Source organism: Pinus tabuliformis, chromosome 1_1, assembly GCF_031772625.1.
Source record: "Pinus tabuliformis cultivar Carrire ecotype Pingquan chromosome 1_1, CPIR1, whole genome shotgun sequence".
Classification (NCBI taxonomy): domain Eukaryota; kingdom Viridiplantae; phylum Streptophyta; class Pinopsida; order Pinales; family Pinaceae; genus Pinus; species Pinus tabuliformis.
Window position 1 is genome coordinate 592,801,260 of NC_142297.1, and position 13,708 is coordinate 592,814,967.

Genomic DNA, 13,708 nt, shown 5'->3' on the forward strand with positions numbered 1-13,708 from the left:
GAAGTTAGGAAACTTCTAAAATAATGGACCCATAGCCAACTCATACACAAGTGGGTCAATTTAATCTCCTTGGGAATGACAAACTCTAGAAACCTTTTGCATAATTATGAGTTTTTTCTCAATTATCTAAATTATGAAATAAATATTATCTCATAGTTATAATATTTTGGCAAAATAATTATGAGAAATTGCTCAATTATGTAATTTAACCCTTTTAACATGGGATAAATCTCACATAAGTAAAAGAAAAGGTGAAAAGAGGATGCATTTAAGCCAAACAACTAAGATAAGTTGATATTGGGTTTCTCTCACTATAATGGAGTAGAAAATAGGGTTATAACACTTGCCTTGCATGCGTGGGGAGCTTTTTCCTGAGAAAGCAAAATACATCCTTAGATTTGAGGGACCTATTTTTAGCAGTTGGGGGTTACATGCAAAATTCGTTTTAGAAACCTCCTGCCAAGTGTCGCTTTTTCCTAGAATTATGGCATGCACGTCATAAGACTCGATCATGCCAAACTATTTATTCGACAATTTAAAGCTCATTCTTCACTTCGATCTTGGAGATCTGACATTCCCAATGCATTTAGGAACCTTTGTCACACTTATTGTAACTTTTTCCCGGTTAGTCTGCTTTTCATGTCTTTTGCTACTTTTCTGTCACTTTTTGTATTTCAGTTTGTGTGAGTGTTGTTTTCTTGGTTTTGTTGAATGCTTGTTATCTTTTTAATGCATGTTAGCTTGTAGAAGCATTGTTTCAAGTTTTTCATTGCATTTACTTGTTGTCGCATGAATGACACTGTTTATGCACTTACGGTCGTCATTGCAACGAATCGCTTCACACACCTTACTATTTTCCCATTTTACTGAATCCTGCATTCACTGATTACATGCATGTTTATTCACTCATGTCTACACCCAAATTCTCACATGCATTTAGTCCTTACTATTTTCAGTCGCTTGTTAGTAGGTCTGAGCTGCCTTGGCCTAGACCTTGCCTAGCCCGGATTTTACTACACATTTCTGGGATGGAAGGCCTTGCATTGCTCCTGGAAATTACGTAGATCCTACCTCACAGTGGCCTCCCCAGATGTGCTCTGTGAAATTTTGAGAGGAAGTGCCTCAGTTGGCCCCTAAAATTATGCAATGCAATTTTTCTGGGTTGCAGTCATGCTGACTGAAACTGTGCATTGCGCAGTTCCAGTCCTCAGTAGGCCAAGATGGACTATGCTCTGTGCAGTTTTAGTAGCCAGTTAGCTCACTAGCAGTCGAGACTGTGCTCTGCGCAGTTCTGGCAGTCAGTCTCCCAGCCTCCTAGAGAAAATTGTGCAAATTTTCCAGTCAGTCACCCAGGTGTGTTGCATGTCATCCCTCAAGTTGCTTTTGGTTTTCACTGACAGTTTGCTTGCTATGAGTGTTGCTCTATCTCCAGGTATCACATGTGTTCATCAGTCTCTCAGTAATACAAGTACAATGGCTTCCAAGAGAGAAGGGTCAAAGGACACTGTTGAGAGCGCAACTAAAGATGTGGTTGAGAAAGTCTCTATTGGATTGCCCATCTACGAAGACACTAAGTTGTTCTTAGACAAGGAGATCAAGATCAAATGGCAGGACATCAATGACATCTTTTCAAGCACCTTTGAGGAGAATTTGGAGGACTACAGAATCTATGTCAACATACACAAGTCTGTCTTGTACCGGTTTGCATGTAGGTATCTTGCATTTCCATGCATGGACATGATCCACTGGACTATCTCACAAACTGATCCAGAGACAATGGAGTTGAACAGTGTCAATGGAAAAAAAAAAAATCTACCTTCAAGGCAAAGACCTTTCAAGAGATGTATCACTTGCCGTAGCTGGTGAACACAATGGATGCACCCTTCACCAATCCCAACAGTAGTGCAAACTCAAGAGACATCTTGAAGAGTTGGGTGAGAAAGCCATCTAAGTTTAGGACAACACCCAACTAGGAATACATGACAAAGATACTACGTAAGGCTTATCAGTTCTTGGTCATCTTCGCATGTCGCTTATAAGGCCAAGAAAGTACAGAGACCTTCCCGAAAAGTTGGGTGATTGTGTTGTATCAGCTGGCAAACAAAGGAAGACCTTTCAATTGGTCTGATATGTTGGCTCTCCAGCTGAAGGGGCAAGTAACAGATGGTCGGAATCCACCCAAGTGTGAGCAAGAAAATCTATTCATGTTCACCTACATTCTTGATGTCCGTCAGTAATTCCCTAGCTTGGGTTGGGCATGGACACTTTTCAAAGCCTCTATGCACGCCTATTGCAGGTTGTTATCTGAGTGCAGCTTTCATGGAGTTATACTACAGCTATCAAACCACTTTGTCACCCCGGTGTACAGGATGATCTTTGAGCAGGATCTGCCTTGCATGCCCCAGGCAATGATGGAGGCATTGGTTAACATAACAGATTGGTATGCCTCATCCCTTGGCACCTTCATCCGGATGTACAACACAGAGAAGGCTTTGCATGTTTTACCAAATTTTTCCATGGACAACTTGGTCATGAAAGAGGTTGAATACCACATCTTGAGAGGGTTGTCAGCAAAACTTCACATGAAGAAGAAGGCACCTTGGCCCACTCTTCCTTTGCGGATCAGGTTGTATGAGATCTAGAATCTCAAGCACGCTGAGACTGAGATGGAGGAGTTCAAGAAGTTCACCTTCGGAACCAAAAGTTTCAATCCATATGACCCGCATCGCTTAGTGGAAGACTATTATGCGAGAGTGTATCATCCTTGGATCCACAGGGCATGTCATTGGCCTAAGGAAGACCTGTGGAGATACTTCTATAACTCCTTAAGGCTCAATGAACTAGTCAGAGTGGCTATAGAATGGTTAGCAGTGCAAAAGGCAACAACATCTCAGAGGACAACAACATCAGTAGTAGCATAGGGCAGCAGACTTACACATGACAAAGGAAAGAGAAAGGTTGCCGACAGTGCATAGGCGGAGCAAAGCTGCAAGTTCATAGAATATCCACTTGTATTAAGTGTAACTTTGGAGATTGAGGCAAAGCTGCGACAGCGCAACAGAAGGATTGCACAAAGATAGAGGGAGAAGAGAAAATTGGAGGAGGGAGAGAAGAAGTTGTAGGAGTTGAAGCAACAACTAAGGGAAGAACAAGAGTTACGTAGAAGAGAGAAGGAAGCGCAACAAGAAAAAGAACAATAGGAGGCGCAACATGCACACATTGATGAAACTGTGCCAATATCGGCTATTTATTCATCAGAACAAGTGGTAGATAAAAAACAGGGTGAGCAGTTGCAGGAGCAGGAATTTGTTTAGGAGATTGAACAGATGTTGGAACAAATGGACACGGATGTTGTTCAGCCAGAGCAAGATCAGGATATGGACCTCATGCCCAAGGACCAAGAGGTCACTCCGTCGGCTTCACCAGATCCGGGAGCAGAGAAAGTCCCAAGTGAACAAGGAGATACTAAAATCCTTGAGGACAACCCAAAAGCAGACGTGCACAACATATCCTTCGACGAGTCACAAAACAGAGTTGTGCAGTCGTGCAAAGTGCCCACTCCAGATGTCCATGTATCTCCTGCACATTTTTAGGAATGAGTGATCGTGTCCGATGTGTGCAAATATCCAGCTGCATTAGCTGATGCTACAAAGACATATGCCAATGCCAATAGCTCAAGTGTGAGATTCTTGATAGCTGAGAACGAATGCATGGCTAAGGAGTTACAAGCTGCCAAGAAGAAATAAAAGCGAGCTACAACATTTGCGAGAGCAGAGTTAAAGAAAGAAATACTTGATGATGTATTGTCTCTCGAGAAAATCATGTAGAAGTTGTACTTCAAGTTGGTCACCGTGCATAAGTCAGTTGTCCATCTTAATGGTTGGTAGCAACGTTGTGCTAGGAGAGCATGCATATTGACAAACATACACACTATTGTCGATCACATGGAGATATGGACAATGAGGTACAAGGGAGCTTCATTGTACTTTCAAAATATGATGAAGCCAAAGGTAGTGGAGTTTAAGGCACACATCTACAGTCAGATACGAAACTATGAGGAACTCCCACAACTCATCACAAACTTACAGGCTTCACATGAACGAGTGTTCAGGAGTATGGATGTGATTGTGCACCCATGTGATCCCATCCATTGACACACTCACCGAGGTGAAAGCAAAGAAGCAAGTCCGATTGGAGCTGGACATGTACTTCGAGCAGTTGATGTGCATAGCCACCAATGCATATTTGCATATGAGCACAGACACTATGCACTAGTATGTCGTTGGTTCGATTTATGCATGTATGTATGAACTATTCTGTATGTGTTTATATGAATCTTATGAAGCGTCTTGTTGGTATAACTCATCACTTTGGATAGTCGGCTATCCTGCTTTCCATATCGTGATGTCTTTCAGCTCGTGTGTTCCCTTTCAAGCTGCATGCTATCACATGCTTCTAAGGGGCGCACTCTTCTCCCCTTCCGTGTGTTAGAGCCTTTCATGCACATTCCTTGATTTGGTGCAAGGCCACACCCTTGCTTCCAACAGGGACATCTTACTTACCTTTGCCTGCAACCACAGTGAAGACAATACCGTACTACCCACTGCTAGGACTTCTACTCCAAACGTTCTGAGGCCTAGTTGGAACTTCTTACCCAGGAGATCCCTTCACATGTTGGCAGGTCCAACACTGTCAAACAGGATTATAATATTAATATATAAAGTTTATAATATTAGGTTTCAATGTTAATTGAAAACTTACTCACTTAGTTGAACACTTAACTTACACTTACTTATATTAAAACCCTATACTAAAACCCTAATACTAAACTCATTACTAAAACTTTAATATTAAAATTCAATATTTTAATATTATAAAACCTAATTATTACTTATATAATTATTATAATTATATAATAATTAGTATTAATGTTAAATCCTTACCATACATCTAATAATTATTAATGTGATATGATATACACTTATTTGCATATATCAACCAAATTTAATAATGTGGTTGTGGATGTAATTAATATAAAATGAAATGATATTTTAAGGTCCACGAGACTAAAAATAGTCTATGAGACCATTAGATCCCGTTTTTCGCTTTTTACAATTCAACCCTTTTCCGATTCAAATTGATGATGAGCTGACCCAACCTTCCAACAATCCCCTGGCTAAAAAGACAATGCATGTTCTCATAACTTTCTCTAATATCTTTGAATGCATTACATTCCAAAATGAAATGTTTTTCCTATTCCACAACCCTAGTAAGTTGGTCTTTAATTGAGCAAGAACCTTTGCCCTCCACGAAATGCTAGCTCCAATGAACTCTTTTTCTTGTAGATCACACGTAGGGTTGAATTCCTCAATGTAATATTTCTTCTTTCTACCCAACTCTTTTCCCCATACCTTTTTACGAAACTTCTCCATGTATATTTATAATATATCAACCATATTTATTAATGTGATTGTGTTAGTTATATAAATACCAATTATTAAAATATATCCACACTATAATTATATATCATAAAATTGTACCAAATTTATATGTAACACAATAATATATCTAAACTTAAATAAATAATATATATATAATAATAGTATTTAAAATATTTAATCAAATTCAACACGATGTATATCTAATAATAATATACATATATATGAGAAATGAAATTTATCCTGCAACTATGCTGGTAAGACCATTAAGTTAAAAAAAAATTAACAATTTAATGATTGATTAGAGGGGTGAAGGATGTGAAGTTGTCGTAACATTTATTTGAAATCCATGGCCAGTGTTGTCTATGGAAATTGTAAATTTAAGTCCGGCCATGCCAATGGTTTCCATTAAGAGAATGGGATAACATCAACCGCCAACTGTCGTCGACAGTGAATCGAACACAAAATATCTCGTCGCAGTCAAAAAAGATGAATGGTCTATCCAAAGCATTTGGTCGACGGGGAAACGCGTAAAATGCGGAATGGGTACACCACGAAATTACCACGCACTTGCTTTTTATGTCGGTGGATGCCGCCTGTTTTGGTCGGAGACTTAACGTCTCATCACAAAGAATCATATCATGGGTTTGCACAAACGATTGGGTCCCGGTCCAACTGAAGGAATCACATCTTTCGTAAATCAGATTTGCGAACGGAACTCAAGGACGTCTGCTCCCAGTCTCCCACTCGCTTGCTTTTTATGTCGGTGGATGCCACCTATTTTGGTCAGAAACTTAACGTCTCATCACAAAGAATCATATCATGGGTTGCTGGATGCAAGCTGGTTTGCATAAACGATTGGGTCCCACCGTCCCGGTCCAACTGAAGGAATCACATCTTTGGTAAAGCAGATTTGCGCAAAGAAATGAACGCAGGCCTTCCAAACGCTATACGCGTACAGGAACTGATAGATTACGATATAACTTCAAATATATATCGCCACTTGGTCTGCTCAAGGAAATGAGAAGCTCAATGATCAACCACATTCCAGAGCTGTTTTGTTTTCAATCCTGTGCCCAACCATTGTGGTGTTGATACACAGACAATAATAGCAAAGGTGCAGCTGGTAAGTACCTTGCCCTCCTGAATCTTTCAGACGCAAATATTGAGGCTCAGCGCTCTTTCTGTTATTCTGTATCCAATGGCAAACGTTAACTTTTACCCCCCCCCCCCCCCCGGTGACGGAACATCCTCCGCATCCACCTCCCAGGGCAATACCAACAGCTATGTGTATCAAGTGTTTCTAAATCACCGCGGTCCTGATGTGAAGGAAGGACTCGCTAAAGATATCTACAATCGCCTTAAAAAACTCGGATTATCAGTTTTTCTGGACCAGGAAGAACTGCAAAGAGGAGAGAAGTTGGATGCCCAAATCAAAGGGGCTATTCGAACAGCCACTGTTCATGTAGCGATATTATCTCCAAATTATGCTCAATCTAGATGGTGTCTCGATGAACTCGTACAGATGTTGGAGTCGGGGTCCACAATAATTCCGGTCTTCTACAAAGTCGAGCCCGCAGAAGTTCGGTGGACGCGCGGCAAATATGCTCAACATCTTGGCGAGCTCGAACCACGACACGGCCCCAAGACCATAAAAAAATGGAGGAATGCTCTTTCTGCTGTGGCGGATATAGTCGGTTTTGAGCTGAAGGACAAGTAAGACCCTCCAACTCTCCCTGTTATTTGAGTTTTGTACTTTGCTGGCTTTATAAGTATATAACAGATTATTTATGTAGATATTTCTAGTAAGTCGATTAACTGTGATTTGAATATTGTTAGGGAAGAGTCGCAGCTCGTCCAGGAGGTCGTCCAACAAGTAGTGAAAAAGGCTCGCAAACCGCCTCTCGACGTCGCCAAATATCCGACTGGCCTTGATGAAAAAATTAAAGATGTGGACAGAACATTGTCACTGCAGGGGCAAAGCGAGAAGGCTACAATTTTGGGAATTGTAGGTTGTGGCGGGATCGGGAAAACTACCCTCGCTAAACAATTCTTCAACCGAGAGAGATCAAATTACAGTCGATCTTGCTTCTTATTTGATGTCAGATCCAGAAATTTACCTTCCCTGCAGAGTAGCCTTCTTAAGGAGCTGATTAATTGGAATGCACAAATAAATAGCGTCGCTGAAGGCATAGAGGGGCTCAAAACAGTTTCTCAACGGTCTTTTATCATTTTAGATGATATTGATCATATTGATCAACTGGATGCATTATGTGCACCCGTTATAGATACTATTGATGTAGGTAGCTTAATTTTAATTACATCTCGTAATAAGGATGTGCTTAGAAGCTCCGGTATTGGTGAGTCATCCATTTATACACTGAAAGGCATCCATCCAGAGCGCTCGCAAGAGCTCTTTTGCTGGCATGCCTTCGGTCAACCCAGTCCTGTTGTAGGATTTGAAAAAGTGGTTGAGGAGTTTTTGAATGTCTGCAATGGTTTGCCCCTGTCGCTTAAAGTGCTTGGGGCGCTTCTTCGTGGAAAAGATGATTTGAAGCTTTGGAATGCGCAATTGCGCAAAACCTCCAAAGTACTTCCCGAAGATATACGTAGCACACTTAGAATTAACTATGATGCTCTAGATAAAGAGGAAAAGCAAATATTTTTAGATATCGCCTGTTTCTTTATAGGGGAAAACAGGGATACCGCTATAAGAGTATGGGATGGATCCAACTGGGAAGGGTTGCTGGGTCTTTGGAAGCTGGAAAACAGATGCCTCGTGGAGGTGGACGGTGAAAACTGTCTCAGAATGCATGACCACCTTCGAGACCTAGGCAGAGATATAGCTGAAGAACTAGAATATCCCCGTCGTCTTTGGCATTTCAGAGAGAATTTTCTTGATAATATGTCTTGTCAATCATTTGTAAGTATTCTGAAGCTTTCGACGGACTTTCAAAATAGCTTCGTGTTATCAAAATTGTCTGTCAATTTTTAAATCTTAAAACTAACAGCTGGGGGTGAACAATTCAGGTGCGTGGAGTTAGCAGGTCCAACCGAAGCATGTTGCAGCTGCTTAGGACTGAAAGTGACTCTGTTGAACGAATATTCAGCAGTGAACAGTTACCGCCGCTTGTATATCTGCACTGGGAGCTTTGTCCGAAGTCCTCTTTAGCTCCCTCGATTCCATTAAGTAATTTAAGTGTGTTACATATAGAGGGGCATCAACTGGAAACACTCTGGCAACATGAATTTCAGGTAGTCATTTGTTTTCTTAACAGATCTATTTACCTTTTTTAACAGTGTATGAATTGTTGTACTATCATGTTGTTATCGTATGACACAATGCGAAAATGCTGTAGAGGCTCAAACTCACTTTAATAATGCATGTGAACATTGCAGGCACCTCTGCAATTGAGGGAGTTGCATATTGATGCTCCCCTTTCAAAGGTTCCAGAGTCCATTGGAAAACTGAAGCACCTTGAAACTCTTCACTTGAACTGCAATCAGCTGCAGACGCTACCAGAGTCGACTAGGAACCTGTCGCGCCTCCAAAGTCTTAACTTGAGCTGGTGCGGCGCTCTGGAGTTGCTTCCAGACTCAGTGGGGAACCTGTCGGGCCTCCAAAGTCTTAACTTGAGCTGGTGCGGCGCTCTGAAGATGCTTCCAGACTCAGTGGGGAACCTGTCGGGCCTCCAAAGTCTTGACTTGAGCTGGTGCTCCAGTCTGCAGACACTCCCAGACTCAGTGGGGAACCTGTCGGGCCTCCAAAGTCTTGGCTTGCGCAAGTGCTCCAGTCTGCAGACACTCCCAGACTCAGTGGGGAACTTGTCCGGCCTCCAAAGTCTTGACTTGTCCGAGTGCCACGATTTGAAGATGCTTCCAGACTGAGTGGGGAACTTGTCGGGCCTCCAAAATCTTACCTTGCGCTGGTGCGGCGCTCTGGAGATGCTTCCAGACTCAGTGGGGAGCCTGTCGGGCCTCCAAAGTCTTGACTTGACCGGGTGCCGCATTCTGCAGACACTCCCAGACTCAGTGGGGAACCTGTCGGGCCTCCAAAGTCTTGACTTGACCGACTGCATCAAGCTTCGGGCGCTCAGAGGGTGTGTTGACTTGTACTGCCCTGCCGTGGGAAAGAAGAGCCGGCGAGGTCATAAAGTGGTCAAATATTTCAAATATTCCTGCAATTAAGATTGTTTTCAAATATTTCATTTATTAATGTTAAGATGGTTCATTTTATGATGCATAAGTATAACGATAAGTGCTTCAAACGTCCACATAAAATCTGATAAGTGATTTTATTGGAATTTTCTTGTATTAATCATAAATCACAAAATTCACATTTTAAGGTTACAAAGTATCATTATTTTAAGTTATTAAATTAACCTCCTAAAATTTAGTGTAAATTAACATTCAAAATTTTTTTGGTTAAATTAAATTAAATTAAATTTAAAAGAATACATTAAAATTTATTAGTATTATATTTATAAATTTATTAGATTGATATTTAATTGTACCAAAAAAATAAATTTATTATTAAAAATCCATCTAATAATAAAAATTCAGCCCATAATTTATTTATGTAAATTTTAATATCTTTTCAATTACTTATTAATAAATTTAATTACAAATATTAAAAAATATATTTGTAACTCAAAAGATGTTCTTTATTTTTTAATTCTTTATCTATAACTCTAAACTCTTTATTATTTTAAAAAATTTAAATAAAAAATTATATTTATATTTTAATTTTCAAACTTTGAAGCTCTCAATTTATATGTGACGACTTATCATTTTAACAAATTTCCATTTCAATATATACATTTATCAAATGTATAAAGACATAAAATCAAAAGCTTTTGATATGGATATTTATTTTTCTATTTAAAATGTTTAATTTTTTATTTTTTTTTAACATATATTTCTGTAGAATTTCTTTATTGGTGAATTACAATTTATCTATTTTAAGTTTTATTTTAATTTTAATTTTTTTTTATTTATAATTTTTTTTTATTGTATATTTTTATTTTTCATTATTAATTTATTTTGAGCATAAATAATTTAAAAAACTTTATAATATTATATAAAGTTTTTCTTTTTAAAGGTTTTAATTAAAATTTTTGTATAGTTTATATTAAGTATGGTATTTTCAATCTATTAAAATTAGTGTAATTTTAAAATTTTAAAATATATAAAGATATGTATATGTAATTAATTAAATAGATATTTATGAGGTGTAGATTAATTAGTTTGTGTGGTCTTTAGTTTCTATTAACTGATTAGTTCAAATTTTATTGGGAGAAGTTGACCCTGAAAACCACCTGGTAGAGATAAAAATGTCCCAATTAGTAATATTGATGGTGAATTTATATTTATTTGGAAAAATAAACTCATTATGTGTGTTGTATTATATTGAAAAATATTTAACAAAAACTGATTTTATATTTAACAATTAAATTAGTGAGAGCTAGATTTTCATGTAGGCATTTTCACTCTTTGTGGAATAGAAACTACATGTAATTTTTCTCACACACACATATATATATATATATATATATATATATATATATATATCTATTACTCATAACTCAAAAAGAGTTTAAGATTTGAGCTTAGTGGAGAAGAACAATTTGTCCTTTGAACATAAAAATAATATATATATATATATATATATATATATATATATATATAGATATATATATATATATATATATATATATATTACCAACTTTACAATGTTACAAAATTTTAATGTAACCATCTCTCTTCATCACCACACTTGAGTAATAGTAAAAAAAACTCACTTCTTTGTAGACTTGATTTTTTGGGTTTCATACACATTTCCATTCAAATTAAATCGCATTATGTGGGTCAAAGTTTACGCACAACTCCCTTGTCATGCTTACATTGGGTCCATTTGAAGAATTACTTCAATAACACAAAGTTGTGACTCCTCCCTTTGAATGATTGATCCTAAGAACTCTTTTGAAAGTTCTTTTGGATAGAAAGGAAATAGGCCATTGGGTTGTTTTTAAGGATCACTAATTGGGAACTTTCGAAATATTTGCCTAGTTGAAGGAAATAGGTCATTGAGCTATTTTAAAATATTTCCTGTAAGGATATTTGAAAGATCAACCCAATGTAAGGAACAATACGAGAATTTTGAGGTCTAAAATGGGCCTCCTAAAGAAATTATAAAATAATAGTAGAATTAATAAAATAATATTAGATTACATCATCAACTTTTAGAGAGAAAAATGAAAAAAACTATTTTTTCAACTTGTATTTTCAACTTATATCCCTAGGGGTTTACTCAAATTTTGAGGAGAAACACTCGTTGGATGCATAATTTGATTCCTCATTCAAGGAGTACCCATGTTCCATACTTTCGATGGACTCTGCTACACAAAAAATGAGAAATACATAAAAAACATGATTGCAATCACGATTGTTCATGTATTTCTCATTTTTCAAAAGTATGCAACTTGGGTACTCCTTGGATGAGGAATTAAATTTTGCATCCAACGAGTACTCTTGCTCAAAATTTGAGAAAAACCTTAGGGAGATAAGTTGAAAATATGAGTTGAAAAAAATAGTTTTATTAGTTTATTATTTTTTAATCTTTTTATTTTTTACTCCAAAAATGGTGAATCATCCCCCATGGTTGACATCATCATATTGAATCCTATTGGTTGTTATAAAGTTTATTTTGGTTGTACATTTTTCTTAGGAGGTCCATTTTAGACTTCAAAATTCCCTAAATGAAAGGTCACTAGGTCATTTGAAAGATTGTCCATCAAACACTTTTGAAAGAGATGTGAAGAAAAGGACCATGAGGCCATTTTGAAAAATCATCCATTGGGCATTTTCTAAAGGTCTGCAAAATGCAAGGAAATAAACCATCACACCATTTCAAAAGATTATGTATTAGGTGCTTTATAAATATCCTCATGATGGAGGAAATGGACTGCCAAGCCATTTTGAAATATCCCTCATTAGATGATTTCAAAATCTCTCCTTGACACAAGGAAATAGGTCATTTGGTTGTTTTGAAATATTGCTCATTAAATGCTTTTGAAAAATTGGCCCTCTACATTGAGCCTCTTTGAAGATGTGATCAGGCCATTTTGAAAGATGGAACAAGCCATCAAGCCTACTTTGAAAAATTATATCACTTGATTTCATTGTATCACTCAATTGGATTAAATAAGGTAATAGGCTCCTAAAAAACAAATATCATTGGCCTTATTTGAAGTGAGTACTTCGTGGGGAACCTGATGGGCCTTCGAAGTCTTGGCTTGGGCATGTCATCCACTCTATAGACGATCCCAAACTTAGTCTACAACCTGACAGGCCTCCAACATCTGCAATGTCTTCATCGTCTTGACTTCGGCATGTACTTCACTCTATAGATGCTCCCAGACTTAGTCTAGATCCTGACATGCCTCCAACATCTTCAATTGGGTTGGTGCTCCACTTTGAAAATTCTCCTAGAAATTTTTGGGAACTTGAGGAGCCTTCATAGATCCTGACATGCCTCGAACATCTTCAATTGGGTTGGTGCTCCACTTTGAAAATTCTCTTAGAATTTTTGGGGAACTTGAGGAGCCTTCAATGTCTTGAATTGGTTCGGTGATCCACTTTGAAGACACTCCCAAACTCAATCAGGAGCTTGACTTGCCTCCAAACACTTGAACTGGATGGGAACTCCATTATGTAGATGTAATAGTCGTGGTGAAAATTCTATGTAATAAAAGTTAATAAAGGAAGAAATAATAAACATGGTTGATGGGACACTTATTCCAAGTTGAATGTTGGGCAAGGCATCCTAGTGGGTGTTCATTTGATTGTTTATGGCTAAGGAAATTGGCAAAGGCAATGGCTAAGGATTTGGAAAGGGAAAATGACATTTTTGGCACATTTATTTATGAAAATAATGGAAATTAGGAGAAAAGGGAGGTGAAAGGTCACATGTTGCATGTGAGGAGGAAATTGAAAGAAAATAATGGAAAATGAAGAAAATAAAGGCCTCATTCATAAAAAGGCTTATGAGAATCAGTTGGTAACTTTTTGTCAGTTGAGTTTTAGAGCTCTCTCATTATTCTCTCTCTCTCTCTCTCACTCTTGGACACTTAGAGTTTTCTTGGAGCAATTTTGGCATTGGAGCAAGAAAGGAAAAGAAGGCAAGAGGAAGCAAAGGTAAATTTGGGAAAGGTAGGATTAAGCAGCTACAACAGGCTTCATTATAGGTATCGAATTGCATGTGTATTTTC

General features: G+C 37.8%; 1 protein-coding gene across 1 annotated transcript; it reads left to right on the plus strand.

The window, feature by feature from the left end:
• The first annotated feature begins 6,484 nt into the window (after positions 1-6,484).
• Positions 6,485-9,445, plus strand: LOC149214653 (disease resistance protein RPV1-like). Its single transcript, XM_089390940.1, has 4 exons — positions 6,485-7,154; positions 7,278-8,361; positions 8,469-8,693; positions 8,838-9,445. The coding sequence occupies exons 1-4, from the start codon at positions 6,640-6,642 to the stop codon at positions 9,324-9,326; spliced, it is 2,313 nt and encodes a 770-aa protein (XP_089247066.1). The 5' UTR covers positions 6,485-6,639; the 3' UTR covers positions 9,327-9,445.
• Positions 9,446-13,708: the final 4,263 nt, after the last annotated feature.